Source organism: Cricetulus griseus, chromosome 2, assembly GCF_003668045.3.
Source record: "Cricetulus griseus strain 17A/GY chromosome 2, alternate assembly CriGri-PICRH-1.0, whole genome shotgun sequence".
Lineage (NCBI taxonomy): Eukaryota > Metazoa > Chordata > Mammalia > Rodentia > Cricetidae > Cricetulus > Cricetulus griseus.
The window spans coordinates 370,182,007-370,202,703 of NC_048595.1; the positions used below are offsets into that span (position 1 = coordinate 370,182,007).

General features: G+C 44.9%; 1 protein-coding gene across 1 annotated transcript in view; it reads right to left on the reverse strand.

The window, feature by feature from the left end:
* Positions 1-544: 544 nt before the first annotated feature.
* Kcnk9 (potassium two pore domain channel subfamily K member 9) overlaps positions 545-20,697 on the reverse strand; it is a 39,948-nt gene continuing 19,795 nt past the window's right edge. Inside the window, exons 2-3 of the mRNA XM_035439168.1 lie at positions 709-1,611; positions 545-591 (exon numbers count right to left, since the gene is read on the reverse strand). Coding sequence (XP_035295059.1) covers positions 545-591; positions 709-1,611 — 950 coding nt within the window. The remainder of the gene's footprint in view (positions 592-708; positions 1,612-20,697) is intronic.

The following is a 20,697-nucleotide window of genomic DNA, read 5'->3' on the forward strand; positions in this document are numbered from 1 at the left end:
CTCGAGGAGACTGTTAATGAAATTGTATGAGTGAGAAGGGAAGTGAATACCTGATACTTTCCACCTTGTCGCACAACACACCTGCACACAGAAGCATACATACTCATTTTGCACATTCGCACATACAGCCACCCAGTCCTTGGGGAAGAAGAGAGGAGTTAGGTCTGAGACATCACTACAGGTAGGCAGTCAAAGGCTTCGGGTTGGGCATCCTCTCAACTCTTGGTGCTCTTGTTCTAGGAAAGCCATCCCAGGGTAGGCAGAAATGTAAGGCATAGCTCTGCTGGGGAGAAAGCAAGGAATCCATGCTACATGCTCAGGTGCAAGTTTCAGAGAGGATTTGGGCCTCTATTTTCCCTTTGGACAGCTCTGCCTAGCTGGAAAGGTGGGAAGGAAATGAAACCAGGAAAGGAGGGAAGAAAGGAATGATGATGACCATAATCACAAAAGAGAGTAATAATAAATAAGGAGGGAAAGAGGAGTTGGGCCAATGGAACTTACATCTGCATGACAAATGACTCTTCTGTTTACTTCCCTCCCACACTTAGATGGAATTGCGACGAAAGGCCAGCCTGTGGTTCTCTCCGCAGATGTGCATCCCGTGCATCCCGTGCATTCCGTGCATTCCGTGCATCCCGTGCATCCCGTGCATTCCGTGCATTCCGTGCATCCCGTGCATCCCGTGCATCCCGTGCATCCCGTGCATCCCGTGCATCCCGTGAGCGATGGTTCCAAATTGGGTACGAAAGCAGGTGTGCATCAGTGCGTTTGGGGAGATCTCTTGAACTCTGCAGGAAACGGAGTGGACAATGGCCCGGACTTGTCTGGTATGCACAGCAGGAGCAGGAGCAGGAGCAGGAGCAGGAGCAGGAGCAGGACCAGGAGCAGGACCAGGAGCAGGAGCAGGACCAGGAGCAGGACCAGGAGCAGGACCAGGAGCAACAACTTCTTCATGGACAGCATCTTCATCATCCTGGTCACCAACACCAAATGGGAAGCAGAGATAGCACAGGGTCCTGCCATATCTCTTCAGGAACGACTGAGCCTGGAACCTACGGCGGGCGCCTGGCACACCGATGAACATTCTGGCTGGGTGTCCAGCAAGTATCTGTGCAACTTCTCCCTCCAGCAGCTCCTCATCGGTGTTCATAGTCAGGAATCGCAGGACCACGAGATTGAGAAAGGCACCAATGACGGTCAACCCCACCAGGATATACATGAAGCTGAAGGCCACGTAGAATGGCTTCCTCTGCAGGGCACCTTTGGCTTGCAGGGCCACAAAGTCCCCGAATCCTATAGTAGTCAGTGTAATGAAGCAGTAGTAGTAGGCGTGAAAGAAGCTCCAGTCCTCGCACTTGGAGAAGGCAGCGGCCCCAAGGCACAGGGTGCCCATACAGGAGAAAAAGCCGACGGTCACCATGTTTTCCATAGAAACATCAGTGTTGCGCATGCCACAGCACTTCTTGAAACGCTTCAGCAGGCAGCGCACGAAGGTATTCATGCGCTCACCCAAGCTCTGGAACATGACCAGCGTCAGGGGGATGCCCAACACAGCATAGAACATACAGAAGGCCTTGCCAGCATCTGTGCCAGGTGCAGCATGTCCATAGCCTATGGGAAGGAAAATAAGAGTGGGGACAGTAGTCAGAAAAAGTTCTGTGAGGTTCGGGAATAAAGATGGAAATGTCAGGCACTTCTAACAGTGAGGAGATTGGAGCATAGAAAGACAAAGAACCAGTTCAAAAGTCCCATGAGCACTGGGGTAGGAGAGATTTGCAGACATGTCAATACAAAGGGATTTGGCATACAGATTAAGCACCTCCCTGAACTCCTGATCCCCCTACCTCCACCTTCCAAGTGCTGTGATGACAGACAGGTAGGTACTCTCAAGACTTTTGGAGTATCAGCATGATGCCACAAATAGAAGATTCCATACAGCGAAACTTTGTGCTTGATCTAAAAATCTCCCAAAGTGCTTGCATTTGCAATGGAGTCACTTCTCTAAAATAGTTAATCATATAGATACAAATATCCCCAAATCTGAAAAGATCCCAAACCCCAACCACCAAAATGGGTAAGAGGATTTTGGATAAGGGATGCTTATTAGCCTTAACTACTTTACCACCTGGGAGGCAAGGAAGACTCATTTGAAAATTATCTCTTGTAACAGCTTGATATCTAAGAGGCTGAGGCTGTGGTTGATATCAGGGAGGCTGAGGCATGTCCATGTTCTTAGAGTAACAGCATATTTACCATTAAGAAAGTTACCAAAGTACAAAAACTCAAGAGAGAAAATGGAATCTCCCTACCACGAATCCACATAAAGGGTAAATGCTGAAAGAACAGCCACTGTGTGCCTGCAGAAGGCTGACTCCTCATTTGTGTAACTGTATAATGACCCTAATCAATTAGGGTAATGACTCCAAGCCCACAAACAAGAAAGCCAGTAAGTGACTTAGCAGGGTAACTAACCTTACATCTTCAGAACTGGGTTATGAGCCTGGTATGTTGAGAAAATGAGGCTAAAAGCAAATATTTAAATTGGGAGAAGTGGCAGAACTGGAAGAACTTGATTTTGTTCACTTTGTTCATTGCTGTATCCCACACCTAGGCAGTTCCTCAAAGGTGGAACATTGGTCTGGTAATAGAATGTGATCTTGTATCAAAAGTAACCTTGATAGAGAGAGAACACATAGCCCTCAAAGACTTTAGTACCTATTGGTTCTAGTTCAAGTTCTTAGATGATTATTGCCCCCAAAAAAGTACATCATGGACAGTGTTTGAACTGAGAATTTGAAGGCTAGAAGTCATCTTCAAAGCCTGTGCCATCAAGAAAGGTGATATGTATGTTTCCGGAGTCACATGTTCATGGTCACTTCACCACCTGTATTATGTTATACCACAGAGAGTCTCTGTCAGCTGACATGGGATGATAATGTTTCTAGGTGGATTGTTGGCAGATCTTCTGAGACCAGAAACATAATATGAACCTACCAAACTCAAGTATCCCTCCCATCCCAGTTTCTATTCTACACTCACTCATCTGCTATAGTTTATGGTCTCTCCAGAAGACCTCAATCTCTCTGGTCCCCATCCCCTCTAGCCAAGCCAGCACCAAACTCTGTTGTCTCTGATACCCATCATCCATTACAAGGGGAAATAAATGGCATGGCACAAAGTTAGAACCAGGCCAGAGAGGTTAAGAGTGGGGAGACAGAAAAGCAGAGAAGGACTGCAATGTATAGTTTGATAGAAATCAACCAGTGTGAAGAATGAAGAGAGAAAAAAGATTGAAAGAAGCAAGCTACAAAGCCTCATGGACAAGGAGATAGCAAGAAGATATTCTAGAAAGAATGATAAAATGAAAAATGTGAGAAATAATGGCCCAAATCAACTACATTTTGTGAAAGAGAGATTGACAAGTTCAATAATGTCTGTAAACTCTGAATAGAATAAATGTTTTTTTAAAAAGGCACATATCAGTTAAGTGATAAGAAAGCCAGAGAGGCCTGCTGGAAAGGCAGAAAGAGAAAAATGACACAAATACTACAGAAAAAAAAAACACCACTTGGACTACTGACTTCTAATCATAAGCAATGGAGGCCAAGAAGCAATTGTAGCCATGTCAGCACAGAGTCAAGGGAGAAAAAAAAAACACTAAGAATTCCACATCCAAAAGAGACAACCTTCATTTTCAGCTTTTCAAGGGTGGAGAATTCAACACCATCAGATCTTCACAGTACACTTATTGGAGGAGGACGCTCTGCCCAAAAGAAGACACCAGATTGAAATTTGGGTCTTCATGGAAAAGTGAATTGTGTGGTGGTAAATATAAAACACACGGGTGGGGATTCCCACTCCTTCTCTATGGAGCTCACCTGCATAGCAGATATCAAAGCTGCATGGGGTGGAATAACAGGGGGCTTCTGGGAACTCAGTAAGCACATAACCATTCTATATGTGATATATTTAATGGAGGAAATCAACACAGCATCATACAGGTCAAAAGCTGTGGGTTAGATCTTACTGTCCCTATCTGACTCTCATGTACAAGTCTAGTTCTAAGAGTGCTTCCAAAGCCTCCAACAGAAGCCTGTTTTCATTTAGACAAGGTCTCACTCCTAATACAGTCTGGCCTGGAACTCACTACATAGCTTTGCCTTGTGTTCACAGAAATCCCCCTATCTCAGTCACCTAAGTGTTTGGACGGCAGGCATGAGCTGCCACTTCAGGCTTTCAGGAACCATCTTTGAATTCTCACTACAATGCAGTCTTGCCTAGTAGTCAAGATTGGCACCTGACGTAGGCCAATTGAGCTTGAGCCCAGATTGCCACCTTAGAGACAACAGTCAGGATCCTCTATCCCCCAGCCTCATTCTTCTGTTTATCGTGTTTACTATGGTGCCAGGTGAGGGTGCCCTGTTGCCTCTTCCAGCTGCCCAGCATGAAGAAGATGGTGTTAGGGAATTTAATACTGGAAAGAAATAAAATATTTATGAATGACAGACAGTTTTTCATCACAGTAGGGATTAAAGCACAAATCCCAGTGAAGGATGACTCAGGGTGGCTTTGAGAAGAGACATGCTGGGGAAGGGAGCTAACCTCAGCCCCTTATGCTTCTGGAATAATTCCCACTTCTGCCCACAATGCAGCTAGCCTCCCATCCATCCTCCCACAAGCTCCAAAAATTCTCTAGACCTCACTTCCCTCTCCTGCAAAGAGGACATGAAGAGACACAATCTCCTTAAGACACGTAGCATTTTTATAGCTTTCTCTCCTGAATTTAGTCTTTCCTTTGGAAGACGGAGGTGTCAGTTTGTGGTTACCACATGCTAATCCATCTCTTATTCACAGAGCCCTCTGTGTTCTGCAGAGGGAAACCTGGCAGGTTGTCTTATATAATGAAAAAGTGCACACCCCTCTATGTGCTTCTCTGATGCCCGGGAGAAACCTGGCTTCCTGGTCAGTTACCTTTAACTTTGTGTCTTAAAAGTGCAAATGAACCCCAAATACATTTTGTGATATGTAAGAGAAAAAGCATGATTTTTTTTCCTGGAATTTGGACAAAGGAAAGGACTGAGATGGCTTCCATCCATAAAAGGTCCACAAAACCCTGTTTCATAGGGCAATGTGGTGCCGCTGAGACACCTGTCAATGTGAACCCCAAGCCACACATCAAGTTGCCTGAAATGGGACACGCTCAAGGCCCCAAGTATCTCAGGCTTAGATTCACAGCTTCTCGCTGCTTTTAAGAAAGGCTGGGGCTCCATATCGTCCTCCACACAAGCTTGCTTCTAGAAGCAGCTCTGGAAATGCTGTCCACAAAGAGCCCACGGGGTGGCAGGATGGTGGAAGCGTTGGCCTGTGATTGTCCTCAGCCTACCACCAGAGGTACAAGGGTGCCCTCTGGCGGTCGATCTATCAATGCAAATCATGAATCGCAGGCACAGGTCCCAAATGCCCAGTTTCCCTCCTGGGATATGTTCAAGAATCACAGGGGAAACTCACCAAACTTTTTCTCTGGCAAAACAGTGGATTTTTCTCTTGGAAATCAACAGCATTTGGGCACAGATAAAATATAAAAACAGTGATGACTAGTGTTTATTGAGAGCACATTGTACCAGGGGCTGAGCTAAAAAACCTTTTTACACTCAATAACTTATCTCCTGGGGAAAGAGGGTGCAAACAAACACCAAATACATTCTTAACCTTTCCATGTAGTCAATATTCTCCTCAGCATAGATGAGGTCAGGCCCACCATGTTGGGCATTTAGCATGGTGATTTTCTAAGTTTCCATGCCAAACTGATCTAGGCCTTGATCCCAAGCCCCCACTGTCAGCCACAGCCACAATGCAAATTAGGTGTCCACATTGCCCCCTTGGTCAGAAAATGGAAACTCAGGTCCTCCCATTGCATCCACACAAAACCTTCTTCACTTCCTGCCATTCTTTCCTGTACTCTCCACCATCCAAAAAATCTCTACAAGAAAATGTGGAGAGACAAATCAAAGACTCATAAGGGAAATAAAAGGATAGAAATCTGGCTGATGTTTGAGAAGTCTGTGATAATTTTTTTTTAAAAAATCAGTACTAGTTGGCAGCCACTGAGCCTTAGGTTGGCATGGTTCAGCAGGAGGAAGTGCACACTGTTTCCCTCCCTAGACTAATGGCGTCAGCTCAAATGGCTTTGTGTCAGCTATAGTGAAGCAAGACTTAGGGGTGATCAGAGGTAAGAGAAGCTGTGACCTTGACAGGGAAAGCCTGATCTGTTTGAGTGTCAGCCTTGATATTTCACATGATCTCTGGCCTCTGACATCTCTACAGTAGTCTATTCTGGAAGCTAGCCTGGATTATTCACACTGATCTCTAATGAGGACTTAAGCTCACAGTCTACTGTGTGTTGTCTTATGATACAGTGTGCCTTTGTGGGCTGTGGTGAAACAGGGAGTTGGATGGATTCCAAGGGGCCAACAAGGTCCCCAAAGACAAGTATCTACCTATTTAAGCTTCTTGGCTGAAGCTTCACAGTGAGAAAACCATGCCATAGTGCAGCATTGTCCTTGATATCCTCCATAAAAAGGCAAGGATAACAGTCGCTGGGGTGGACACTTGTGCATCTGTCACAACCAATTCCCATCATCCAGCATTGGGAGACACCACAAGCAAAGGGTACAGGCAGGCATTGCCAGGGGTTGCATGGTTCCATAATTACTGCATGATAACAGTTAAAGATGGATGACCCTAGTCCTAGTGGTCTCCACCCTAGCTCAGCTTTACGGCCTGGGCAAATCACCTAACCATGCAGGGATGAAGACACCAAAACCCAAACAAGAAAATAAGTGAGACTATCCCCACCCACCCAATCCTGATTATCTTCTAGACTTCCAGCCAATTCTTTTTAGTTTCCTTTCTGATTTTTAGAAACTTGCTGGCTATAGGAATAATAATTTCTCCCTGGAGAAATTCACATAATAGAAAGAAACAAGAGAAAGCAGAAGAGAGATAAAAATTCAGGAACATCTACTCTCCATCTTTCCACTCAGACCTGGGAACCTTTCTTATGTTTCCCAAATTCTATTCCTAAATGCATTTTCCATGGCTTTGAGAAAACTGCACATAAGCAATTATAAGGAAATGCTAACACTATTCTCTTGCCAAAAGCATTCTTCATAAGAATCATTTTTAATTCATCAACTCCAAGTAGAGGCGCCACAACTTCTTCACCTAAATAGACTAAATGGGGAATGTGTTGGACTCTAATTTGCTTCTGTTGCTAACAACCATTTGTATTTTAGCCAAAAGCACACTGTCCCTGGTTTTACTTCAAAAAAAAGATGAGAAACCAAGTAAGAGCAAGCAATTGGGCCGGACTAGATCATAACACCAGTAATACCAGTGTTCTACAGTGGCTTAGCCACAGTTGTAGATGACCACGTTACTTCCTAGAGGAAGATGTCCTTGGGGAGGTCAAGTATTTTCCCGGCTCCAATAAATTATAAGCAGTGACAGTAAGAGGGCTACCCTGAGTTCTCTGACCCCAAAGCCTCAGTTCTTCTCAGGGTGGGATGTACATGGGTGGATGGATGCAACCAGGACTAGAATCTGCAGGTGTGCAACATGTTCCTTAGGGAAAGAAGCTGAAAAAAGACAGGAAAAAAAAAAGAACAGAGCCTCGGGGACACATGTGCTGTATACTAAAAGATTAATGTTTGCTTCATGGGAGAAGAAGAGTGAAAATGGCAGAAAAGATTATCTAAAGAAATAATGGACAAAACCTTTGAAACCTTAACGAAAATGTTAATCTGAACATCTAAGAAGCTTAACAAATGCCAAAAAGGATGGACTACAAGAGATCCATGCCTAGATACATCATGTTTAAGCTACTATAAGTTCAAGATGATAATGCAATATTAAAAACAAACAAAAGAACAGCAATTAATTGTTAGAATGACTCCACAATAAAGTTCATGAGTGACTTCCCATCCCAAACCAGAGCCCAGAAGGCAAGGGGATGACATGGCCAATCTACTGAAAGAAAGTGATGACCAAAAATTTTACATTCATTTAAACTAGTCTGCTAATTCACAAAAATTAAGATGATCTCAGACCGTGAATTGACATGGTTAAAGGTATGAACAAAAGTGGGAGTCGACTGAAAATTCTATATCCCTCTAAAAAACAAAGACATTAAGATATTCTCACATAAACAAACAACAACAAAAGAAAAACTAAAAGTATTCATTGCTAACAGAGCTATACCACAGTGAATATTTTTAAAGTCCATCTGATTGAAATGAAAGAACTCAGTAACTCAGATTCATAAAAAAGAATCAAAGAGTGGCAACAAAGGAAACTACATATGTAAATATACAAGAGCATCAGATCCTTTGATTCATAATCTTTCTCCATCTATGTAAAATGCGGCTACTTAAGTAATCATTGCAAAGCAATGTTGAAGGCAGCTACTTAATAATAAAGGAATGATAAATAGGAGCCTTAATATTTTACTAGTACAACAATAATGAGAAAAGGAATGGATCTATGTTAGAAAAAACCTTTTGTAAACAACTGAAGTTGTAAGATAATATCAAATCCAACTAGCTGTTTTTAAAGATGCCCATTGTTATTTCCAGAGACTAAATAAAAAGCATAAAAGAAATAACACAAGAATCAAAATGACACACTAGAAAATACCTACTTATCACAAAAGAAACCAGTAATGGAGAAATGGAGGAACAAAGCAACACAGAACACAAGCAGAATAATGGCAGATTTAACACCTTCCAGATCAGTAGGTACATTAAGTGTGAATTAACCACACACTCCAATCAGCAGTTGGAAGTTGGCAGATAGACAAAAACAAAACAAAAGCTATGTTCCAAGAATGTGCTGCTGTCTACAAAAGATATACTTTAGATTCAAAGACATGAGCAGACTTAAAAGGATGGAAACAAGGCATGTCATACAAACTGGCTAAAAAATCTGGCATGTCAGTATATAAAATTGGGTTCAAAACAATACATGTCACTAGAGGGGGAAAAAAAAGCTTTGAAGTGGTAAGAGAGCTGGTGTATCAAGAAGGTGCTACAATCAAAAATGTGTGTGTGTCCCAAACAGAATGTTCTGATGCAATAGCTACCTAAACCTTGTCACAGTCTCAGCCAGCAGCCACACCATTGAGGCCACCCTTCCCATTGTCCTTTGGGGAGATCTGGGTGTTATAATTTATCATTCCCTCTCCAGGGTCCTATAGAAGACATGGATCTAGCAGGTGCTTCTCAAGCTAGAGAGGAAACACAGAGGCTCAACCCTGGGTCATAGCTAGAACAATTCCTAGTGACCAACAAACTTGATTTCTCTCCCCTTATTCTCCAAGGCCCAGAATAAGGAGGTGTGCGATATCCAGCAGTGGGTAGGATGAGGCCTACAGCACAGAGCAGCTGCCCTTGAGTGGCACCTGGATCCTCTCCCTTCTCTGAGGTGGCCATGGGACTCCTCTGATCCAAGGTTTAGCAGCAAGCCTGGTTCCATTGCTGTCTCCTTAGCACCATGAGTAGCCAAACCATACATCTATTCATCTGCAGCATCATTCTGATATATGTATACCTTTTCGGCGCTCCGTCTTTGAGGCTTCTGTCGCACCTCTACCCGCTCTGGAGCAGGCAACAAGAGAATGTGAAACTTGCCATTGCAGCAGATAGGAGTAAGTTAAACCCAGAATTGCCATGAAATGCAGCCTCCCCACTCCTAGGAATATAACCAAAAGAGGCAGAGAGCAGGAATCTGGGTAATAAACATACATGCACGTTCACAGAAGCATTCCTACTGAGGCCTGTAAACCCTCAACTTCCTCGTAACCAGATCACACAAGCAAAATGTGGCACATTTCAATGGGCTATCATCTTGATATAAAACAGAGAGAGGAGCTAATGCTCACTACGTGTGTAAACCCAAAGAATACTCTGCTAAGAGGCCAAACCCCCAAGGCCAAATGTCACAGGATACCATTTGTAGTACCCAGCCCCACAGAGACAGAAAGTGAAATCATGGTTGTGGAGGTAAAGGAAGAGACAATGGGAGAGGGTGACTGGTAATAGGAGTAAGACGTTGCTTTAGGTATGAAATGCATAGAACAAGACAGATGTAATGGTTGCTCAATGCTGAAGGCTAAATACCACTGAACTAAGTGCTTTCCAATAGTTCTATATTATCTATTTTTGCCTAAATTCAAATAGGAACATGAGGTTGCCGGGAGTGGTTTCTGAAACACATTGTTCCCAGAAGTTTTCATTCTAGGTCTCCTGTCTCCAAACCCATGTTCTCTTCTCAACTTCTCATCACACCACCAGGATTTGGCTGTAGAATGCAGATGTCCTACTAGTGATGGAGGTGCCTCCAAATGAACCTAGTGTGAGTCAAAAATATTGAAAGTCAAAAGTGCATTGAATATACCTGCTGAGCAGCAACAGTGCCGCACACGGCTTTGTCTTTTTTGTCCCGTTGTTGCCATGTGTCTTGGGGGAGCTGCAGCATCTTTCACTGTCTAGACTACAGACAGAATACCACTGTGCAGAGCCCTAGTCCAGAGGTCAGAATTCCCCCTTATGTCCACATGACATGAGGGAGCTGCAGCATCTTCCACTGTCTAGACTATCAGCACTAACTCCAAAGAAGTTAAAAATTCAGAATTTGAATTTTTCCTAAACGTACATTGCTTTTTATCCATGACAAAATTGAGCCATCATAAGCTAGGCCTATCTGTATGTCTGAGGAAGAAAAGTGGACTACATATGTGTAAATGGGCTCTCCCCTGCTCTGTCCTTGGCCTGGGGATGCCTCGTACTGTGACCTCATCCCAGTCTTATAGAAGGAGATTCTACTAATGCTGTCTGCCTTAATGTTCTTCCAGAATGATGGCTTCATACTGAGAGTTGAGGGCTAAATGGCCACTTGTCTATCTTCCAAATGGAGGTATATGGGACTTACAGGTCTTTTGGGGGTCCTAAGTATACAAAGCATGGGTACTGCCAAATGCTACTGACTACAGTGGCCAGGAGCTCTAACCTACATGTAGCAAGGTCTGAGCCCTGTCTAAACCTTGCTTTCCAAACCTCAGTGCTCACCTGGGGCTCTCTAATAGTCTGATGCTGCCAAGCTTGGCTGAGCCTGGTCTGGGCTCCTGCTCTCGATTTATGTTAGCATCAGAATTTGATGTGTCAGGATAGAGCTGGAGATGAAGCCAGATGCCCATATACATGAGTGCATTGTGAGGATGGCTTACTGCTGTATCTCATGACATTTGTAGGATCCCCATCTGTTATCTCCATAAACGCATTCTTCAGCTACTCACAGGATATCCATATAATAAGACACAGAAATAATGGCCCCAATGTCCATCATCATGCCCAACACATACCAGCTACTAATGGATATGTCAGTGGAGTCTAAACTACCAGCCCTGTGGTTTCCAGGGGGACAGGGAGTCACTCTCTTAAAGTTATTATATCTCAAGTATATAATTTGGAATGGTAAATATCATGAACATATTTTGTGTTCATTTTCTTTTATCATAACATAATGAAAAGGAAACAGAAAATGTTTTATTTTTGTGCTCTATCTGCTTTGAGTCTAAGGAAGACTGAGGTTTCTGTTTCCTCTCTCATCCCCAGGCCTGGACCAGTCTTAACTTATCCACTATATACAAACTCTTATTTAATCAACACTCAAAACTCAGATCCAAAGACTTAAGAGGACATACTTTCAAAACCTGTAAAGATCTCTGCAAACACAAGGCCGCATTATCAGCTCAGGAAAATCCATCTTCTTTAGCACATAGAAGCCTGTGCTAAGTTCATACCCTCCTGTGACAGCCAACTCCACTCTCAGGTAATAGACACCTGATTATCTGGAACCTGTCTGCTCCATGCTGTTCGAGAACTCACCTAATGCTGTGTTGTTCAAGAACTCGCCTAATGCCCAAGTCCTAGAACCTGAGAGCAGAAAGGGAAAAACTAAGCTTTAAGTTCTCTCCTATCGCCCAGAGTAGCAAGGCAATGGCAGAGGCCACATGACAAGCTAGATATAGGGCTAGATGTGCCTAACCCAGTGTCACCTGAACAATTAATTCCCTTAGGAAATAGATTTCTAGTTTCCTACCCTGTGGGGGTAAATACGCTGTTACTAAAGAAATGAAACCACCAGAAGGTTAGGAGAAAGCTCAGGGTAGCTGAGATTGACTCAGATTTTCTGCATACAGCAGGGAAGGATGGGACTGTTTCCAATATTTACATGAACAGCATAAGCTGCCAAAACCTTGGTGCCCAGGGCCCATAGCACTGAGCTTCTCTCCCTGCAGTGCTCAAGGAACAGAGCTTCCAGAAAAGAATCCAGCTCCATAGCACATCCAGATCCTTCCAGGAAGCTGGGCCATCAAGTGTGTCCAATAGAAAGACAGGCAGACATTCTCCTACCCCTTGACCTGACATTGTCTAGCCACCCCTCATACTTCTTCCCTTTTTCATCAACCATCTTGTCCCATACCCATAGTAAGCCTCAGATCCCTGGCTTTCTGGATGGGCCCACTAAGACCACAGAGCCCTTCCACCTCAGGCCATGCCCCAAAGCTTTTCCCTCAGCTAGAGTGACAGAAGAGGGCAGAAAGACTTCTCAGTGGCCCTCAAGCTGATTCACACAGTTGACTCTAAGTGCCAAATTCATTGTCAGTGGTGGTCTCTAGTAGGGAAATCAGATTATCAGTGTAATTTGTCTACCATCTACTTTGGGGCTCAGTACAAAAGGAAACACTAGATTACAGTATTGGGGCAAAAGAGTAGATAGATGATGGATGAAAGAATGATTGCTTGGAAATGGATGGGTGAGCCAGTGGATGGAGAAATGGATGAACAGATAATGGAAGGAAGGATGGATGGATGGATGGATGGATGGATGGATGGATGGTATATGAATGGAAGATTCATAGATGTATGGGATCCAGGTAGAAAATTTATAGATGGATAATGTATAGACAAATAGATTGGTAGTGGATAACGAAGAGATGAACAGATTTGTACATGGAATGTGATGTGAGATGGATTGGTGGGTAGATAATGGAAGATTAAAAACAGACATATGGGAAAATGGATATATGGAATATGAATGGGAGATGCATGGGCAGATAGGTGGATAGATGATTAGCTAATAGTTAAAATAAGCAAGTGTAGGGGAGGAAGAAAATGGGTAAACAAATAGATGGAGGTAGGACAAAGGGTTTCTGGAAATAGTCAGGTGATAGGTAGAAGAGCTTGGATTAGCCTAACATGTCAGAATCTGAGTTTCCTGCTCTCCTCCATTCTCCTCTCAGATACTGCTGGTGGGCAAGCTGACAGTGGTAAGGGGTGAGGGTTAGACTCCTGTGGCCTCTGGCTGTCAGGCAGTAGATCAGTCCATCTCCTTCTCTGCTCACTAGGTGTCTAGGACAGGTGCGCTGGGCTCCACCACCTCTGGTAGTCACAAGGAGAAAACAAAACAAAGCATTCACTCCTTCCCCGACTCGCTCCCAAAATAGCCTCTCAAGGCCCAGACACAAGTCTGGCTGGCTCTCCTGCATTCAAACCTGACTCAGCAGATTTCCAGGGCCCTGAGCTGGGCTGGGGGACAGATGAGGCATAAGGTTCTATGACTCCCAGCAGGTCCAGGGAAGAGAATACCAGAGGATGTCACTATCTTTGGAGGGGTAGACAGAGCCAAGAGTTGCCTAGCTCTGTGTTGGGGACTTTATGATCATCAGTACTTGAGAAATCCTTTCTATGGCAAATCTCTTGTAAGTAAACTGAGGCTCAGAAAGAAGAATCTGAGAAAGGTTGTACATGCTTGAATGCAAGAAAATGTAGCCAGCCCCAACAGCACACTGTGAACCTGGAGAGCCATCCCAAAGCTCTCCTGGTGAGAGCAGCCATCCTGGGTCACCAAAGAGGGTCTCCCTGAAGAGAGAGTGGAATTTTCAGAGAAAGACTACTACCTACAGCAAGTGAAAGACAAGCCAATGACATGGGACCTTGGAAAAGTCCCTGGGGCCCTTTGAGCCTCAGTTTTCCTCATCTACAGAATGGAAGCAGGAGGGAAGAATGTAGGCAGATAAAGTTGAAATCAGACCTCTGCTTCACACTCAGTGCCCTAGACTCCTCTATGCCGTATTTCTCATGAGCATAGTAAGGGAAGTTGGAGACAACCTCTGAGTGTAGGTTAATTAACCTCACCTAGAACCTGGGATTAAGCTGAGCAGATGATAAAGTCAACCAGGAGATGGTGAGAGTCTGAATTTGGAGCCTAGCAACCCCCACCTACCAGCCTTCCCCTAAACTAACTCCTACTCTCAGAAGTCACCAGCACCCCCACTTCTGGCCTTTGCTATTCTACTCTCTCTGCTAAGGCCCTTCCCCCTCTCTTCTGGGGCATCCACCACTCCCTTGCCATCTGTAGACAGGACCAGCCAGCAGAAGTCAGCTGAGTGAGCAGCTAGGAGTGCTGAATCTTGGCAAAGGACACCTCCATTCAGGAAGGCATCCCCCACCTCACCATCCCCTGGTCATGGGGATACTTATGGACCACTAGCAGGTGCATACTGGTCAGACTGGATGCTCATCACCTGCCCTCCACATCAAGGAGTACTATCTCTGAAGCAAAACCATTCCAAACTCTCTAGCTAGTCATTGGACAAACAGTGAAACTAACAGGCAGCCCAGACAGAACTAAAAATCACACTCTAACATGATCTCAAAATAGACTCCAGCTCACAATCCCCATGGCAACACCCTGGGTCTGAGGACTGTCTCTAAGGAAGGAAGACAGGGGTGTGGGACAGAGGTGGCCCAGACTCTGGACACTCCATGTACGAGTCCCACTGTCCACAGCTGACACAAGGACAGAGGGGTCTGTGGGGTCTCAAGCTCCACTGAACCTCCAGGGAAAGGGGCAATATCAGAGACAAAGCTTGTTGAGTCCAGTGACTGGGGAATCCCTGTATTATAAGTATATGACACTGGGAAAGGACTCAGGCTCTATGGCATCTGCATCCTCTTTGCCCCATCTTCATTCTCCTCAGCTTTAGGGTATCCGCATGCTATGATTAACCAATTCTGGGTTCAACCCGCTCACCACTAGCTAAGTCTTGCCTATTCAGACTAGGGTGAGGCCCAGGAGGTCATGGCTAGCAAGTCTTCCTAGGCACTTGAATATGAAGAAGTAACTGTTCACCCATACAGGTTCAAAACATCACCTTACCAACACAGAGAGCAGCCTTGTTCTTACTTGTAGTGCCTTTGGGTGGTAAGATGTCAACTCTGTCTGTCTCTATCTTGGAAAAGGACCTTCTGCTCTTGGCCCTGGCCTTCTAGACTCCAGAACTGTGGGACATAAGCTGCTATTTTTTTATAAGCGTGTTACTATAGCTTAAACTAAGCCCCCAAAACCTTACCTTGCCCAAGTTGACCCCTGCTTGGAAGCATGTGTATCTCTCATGCCCATTTCCTGGCCTTTCTCATAACCACCCTATGATGTCACAGCCATATGGAAGAAGTGAGTGTCATCATTTGCTAACACCAGACACTCCCAGGCACAGACCCTACCCCACTGATCTCTTGCTTTGAGCCACCTGGTCCCCCAACTACAGAGACCTGGGAGTTGTGCCTGAGACTAGCGGGAACTGGCAAACTTCCCTTCCTGCTGGCAGTGCCTCTGCCTAGACCAGCCAAGAATGATTCAGGATCAGCATTGGACAGCAGTGGTTGGGAGCAGTAGCCTGAAGTTGCAATGTCTATGTCCTGAGGGTGACAGAGATGAAGGCAACCTAGCTGCGGTCAAGAGCCTCTGCCAGACCCTGTCTCTAGAGCACCCTGTCTGGTCTCCTGCCCTACTTTCTACTACCCTAACCTAGAAGATAGCCGCTGTAAGGATCTGAAAGAGGGGCAGCATGAAGCATCCATCTCCCCAAACACACTTGTGGCATTCATGTCTGTTTCACTACTCTTGGTGCTGCGGCATGTTCCACTGCAGATAATGATATGAACGATAATGAGCCATCCGCTGCCTTTCTCCCTGGCTCTGACCCAGAGACCGCCCAAGTGCCTCATCCACACTGTCTCATCAGAGCTCTCAGAGTCTCTTGGAAGCATCCATTCCTACCTACTTTATAGCTGGGAATACTGGATGGGGATGGGGGAAGGAGGAAATGAGAAAGTATGACAGGTGGTCTGTACATGGCATATATTTGAACCTGGCCCTGCAGATTTCCTGATGGCCCTGAAGGTTTGTCTGGGAGCTAAGTCAGGGCTGCTGGTAGAGGAAGTTCACCCCAAGCAGAGGAGCTGCATGAGATATATAGCCACTGACTGCTTTCTGACCTCAGAATCAGAACCTAGAAGCTTGTTGGAGTCAACCTTGCTAGGGACTCTGCAGAGTCAACCCTCCATGGTCCCCAGCAACCTAGTACTGCCCTACCCCTCTAGATTCCTCCTACTTGGTAGAGATGTCAGGGTCACCTGGAATTGAACCAAAAGATGGACAGCCAACAGCAGGACAGTTAGACAGCACAGTGCCAAGAACTCAGAAAGAGGAGCCCTAGTGGGAAAAGGGATCCTTTCTTATGATTCCTTCTTCTAAAAGTTCCAGAAGAACCTAGGATGCCAGGTGTCCTGGGACTCAAAGAGAAAAGAGTAAAGCCAGCAGTCACCTTGGGCCATACAGAGAGCCAGAGGAGCACAGGATGAACCTGGGCCTCCTGGAAACAGACAGCCTCCTGCTAGACCACCCAAAGCTTTCTTGTAAACACCTGCTGTTCAGATTCATGGGCTGCTGTTTTTCAAGGATTTGCTTTTCTGAAAGACCTGGAGAATATTCTAGAACAGTTAAATATAGCTCTCATGAAAGCTGTCCCATTTACATGTTCATTCAACAAACATTCTGAGGGCCTGCTTAGTGCTAGACACTGGTGGGTGGACAAGCCAGCCACTGGAAGGTAATAACATGGTCTCTGGCCAGAGGTGCTGGGGGCAGGAGACAAAGACTGGCTTTGGAAAAACTAATATAATACAGGTTGACAGATGCTTAGCTGGAAGGATCCCTAGGGCTGCAAAGACACAAAAGAGAGGCATTTAACACCAAAAGGATATACAGGAGAGGGATGTTGAGTGGTGAGGATGTCCACCTTAGCCTGTGACTCAGTATGCATGGGGTAGGGGTGAAGTGACAGTCAGGGCTACATGTCAGCAAAAAGTTGGACTTCAAAGATCATGGTAAGCATTCATGAGGCTCACAAAGAGCCACTGATGGCTCTCAAGCAGGGTAGTGACCTGATGTGTATCAATACCAGCCTTGAGCCACCACTAATGCAGGCAACTAGGAGGAGACCAGGTGTGGAACACTGTCAGAATACAGTGTTGCATAATGCCTGTGGCCCTCCTCCCCTGCCAGCCCTTTAAACAAATGCTTATATCATCCCCTAAGGAAGCCAAAAAATCAGGCAGGGGCCTTGCATATGCCCAGAATGGATCTAGGCTAAGCTGGAGAGCAAAAGCCAGAGATGAAAAATAATCCTTCCCAATGACCGAGTCTCCTGAGTGTGGGAGAAGGGAAAACTTCAGCCAAGATCAGCAGAGACCAAAGGGAGCACAGTAGCTCCCTTCTGATGTATGGATAGAGCAAGATTCTAGCACTGAGGGCAAATGCCACCTGTAGGAAGGAGAAAGCATTTGAAAAGTAGGGTGCCTAGTATCCTGCTTTATAAGGAAATAGTGCTGGGCTCAGGGCAGGTGCTTCAGAGGATGGGAACAATGATATCCTGATGGCTTTTGAGTCCTCTTCTGAGGGATGGGATACAGAGCAGATATCCAGAGAACAGGAGGAAAAGAAATCATCCAGAGAGAGGTTCACCAGCCCCCCTACCTCCTCCCCTCTAATAGCAGGCATTCCCGGCCATCGCCAGGGATGATCCTGATCATCTTCCTCCCCTCTTCTCTAAGAAATTCTAAGAAGTCCTACCCTAATGGACTTCTAGCTTCCTCTTTTTTCCATTTTTATTTAAATTAGAAGCAAGATTGTTTTAAATGTCAATCCCAGTTCCCTCTCCCTCCCCTCCTCTCAGCCCCCCACTAACACCCTATCCCATACCCTTTCTGCTCCCCAGGGAGGGTGAGGCCATCCATGGGGTATCTTCAGAGTCTGTCATATCATTTGGAGCAGGGCCTAGGCCCTTTTCCATGTGTCTAGGCTTAGGGAGTATTCCTCTATGTGAAATGGGCTCCCAAAGTCCATTCCTATGCTAGGGATAAGTACTGATCTACTACCAGGGGCCCCATAGATTTCCGAAGGCTCCTCACTGAACCCCATGTTCAGGGGGTCTGGATCAATCCTATGCTGGTTTCCCAGCTATCAATCTGGGGACCATGAGCTACCCCTTGTTCAGGTCAGCTGTTTCTGTCTGTTCCACCAGCCTGGTTTTGACCCCTTAGATCATCACTCCTCCTTCTCTGCAACTGGATTCTAGTTCAGTTCAGTGGTTCTACTTCCATCAGTATCTGTTTCTACTTCCATCAGCTGCTGGATGGAGGCTGTAGGATGGCATATAAATTAATCACCAATCTCCTTATCAAAGGAGGACATTCAAGGTAGCCTCTTCTCTGTTGCTTAGATTGTTAGTTGGTGTCATCCTTGTAGATCTCTAGACATTTCCCTAGTGCCTGATTTCTCCTTAAACCTATAATGGCTCCCTCTATTATGGTATCTCTTATCTTGCTCTCCTCTATTATTCCCCTGACTCAACCTTCCTGCTCCCTCATGTCCTCCTCACCCCCCACTTCTCCCCTTCTCATTCTCCTAGTTCCCTCTCCTCACCCCATGCTCCCAATTTGCTCAGGAGATCTTGTCCCTTTCCCCTTTTCTGGGGGACAATGTATGTCTCTCTTAGGATCTTCCTTGTTTCCTAGCTTCTCTGGCAGTGGGGATTGTGGGCTGGTAATCCTTTGCTCTATGTCTAAAATCCATATATAAGTGAGTACATACCATGTTTGTCTTTTTGTGACTGGGTTACCTCGCTCAGAATGGTTTCTTCTAGTTCCATCCATTTGCCTGTGAATTTCAAGATTCCATTGGTTTTTTTCTGGTGAGTAGTACTCCATTGTATAAATGTACCACATTTTTCTTTATCCATTCTTCAGTTGAGGGGCATCTAGGTTGCTTCCAGATTCTGGCTATTACAAATAACGCTGCTATGAACATAGTTGAACTTCTCTAAGAAGTTCTAAGAAGCCCTCCCCTGATGCCAGCTTCCTCTTGCTCACACCTTCTTCTATCCATCTAAGGGACAGACGTTCCCCTCCCAGCACTGATTTCGGCTCCATCATCAATTCTCACTGTTATGGGGTCCCTGAGGATATCCCAAGATAATAAAACAGCAACTGATGGCTTGTCTTTGGGAGCAGGCCCTAGGGTTTCATCATCAGCCTTCATACTTAATAGCCAACCTGTGACCAGACTCATTTCACACTCTTAATTCTAAAGCCCAAAGAGAGAAGGCAGATGCAGCAAGGTGATCCACAGGGATAGAGGGGAAAACGTTGTTGTGTGGGTCTTCTAGAAAAGTGTTAGGGTAATCCTGGCCAGAATAACCCTTCCAAATTTTCCCCACCCTTCCTGTAAGAACACAGGAACATGTCAGGAAATATGAAGTAGAAAAATTAAAGGAGCTAAAGCTCAAAATGATCCTGGGCAGTGGACCCTGGAGACTTGAGTATCACCATCATTCACATGGGTACTCCAAGGCCACAGCATCTTCTGCATAGCCAGGGCTCAGTGTGGTCCTCATCTCATCCATGTTCTGAATATGAATGCAATGTCATTCATTAAAGCCACAAGACTACATACCTGTGCAGCTCAGTGACATTTGTTCTCAGTGATGGCACCTAGAGCATTTACTTCCTTTTTGTCCCTTCTATCCAAGAAAACATGAACTTCTATAACATCCCTACAGAAGTGAGTGTGCATGGGTCCCCAGATTATCACACTGGCTTTTCACCTATATTTGTATCCTTTGTTACAACCCATGCCGAAATATTCCTAGAAGAAAAAGTGTAAAAATAAGCTAAAAACATTAACATTTATATAACAAGTGCTAATGAAAGAAAGCTGGCTCCAAATCACTAGGATGGAAAGGGAGGTTCAGACAAAAAGCATCACACAATAAAGAAGCTTGTTATCTCTTCCAAGAAAAATAATAACAAATATGAACCTGTATGCGTCTAACCATATGGCTTCAAAGTGCATAAAGTGGAGGAGACAATGATAAATCACAATAGCAAAGCACCGAATAAGACTCCAGTGGATCAGCCAAGCAGAGTTTTAACAACAATAACAGTATAAAGCAAGGAACACGAACTGAAGAATGCAGGGAGCCAAATGACTGAGGTATGTGAGTGAAGGAACCTAATTGTGGTGTTTCCAGGGTGGTGGTGAGTTGGACAAAACACATGTGCCAATGAGATATACAAGTCAACATGATGATAGCCTGATACACTTTGTGCTAAACTCACTGTTTTCCAACCCTTGAGAAAGAAAATATACATGAGTTTGAATTACTAGAATTATATAGAACATTACATACAACAGAGAAATAAATGTTCTTTTCAAATAGCTATAGGACTCAGCAAA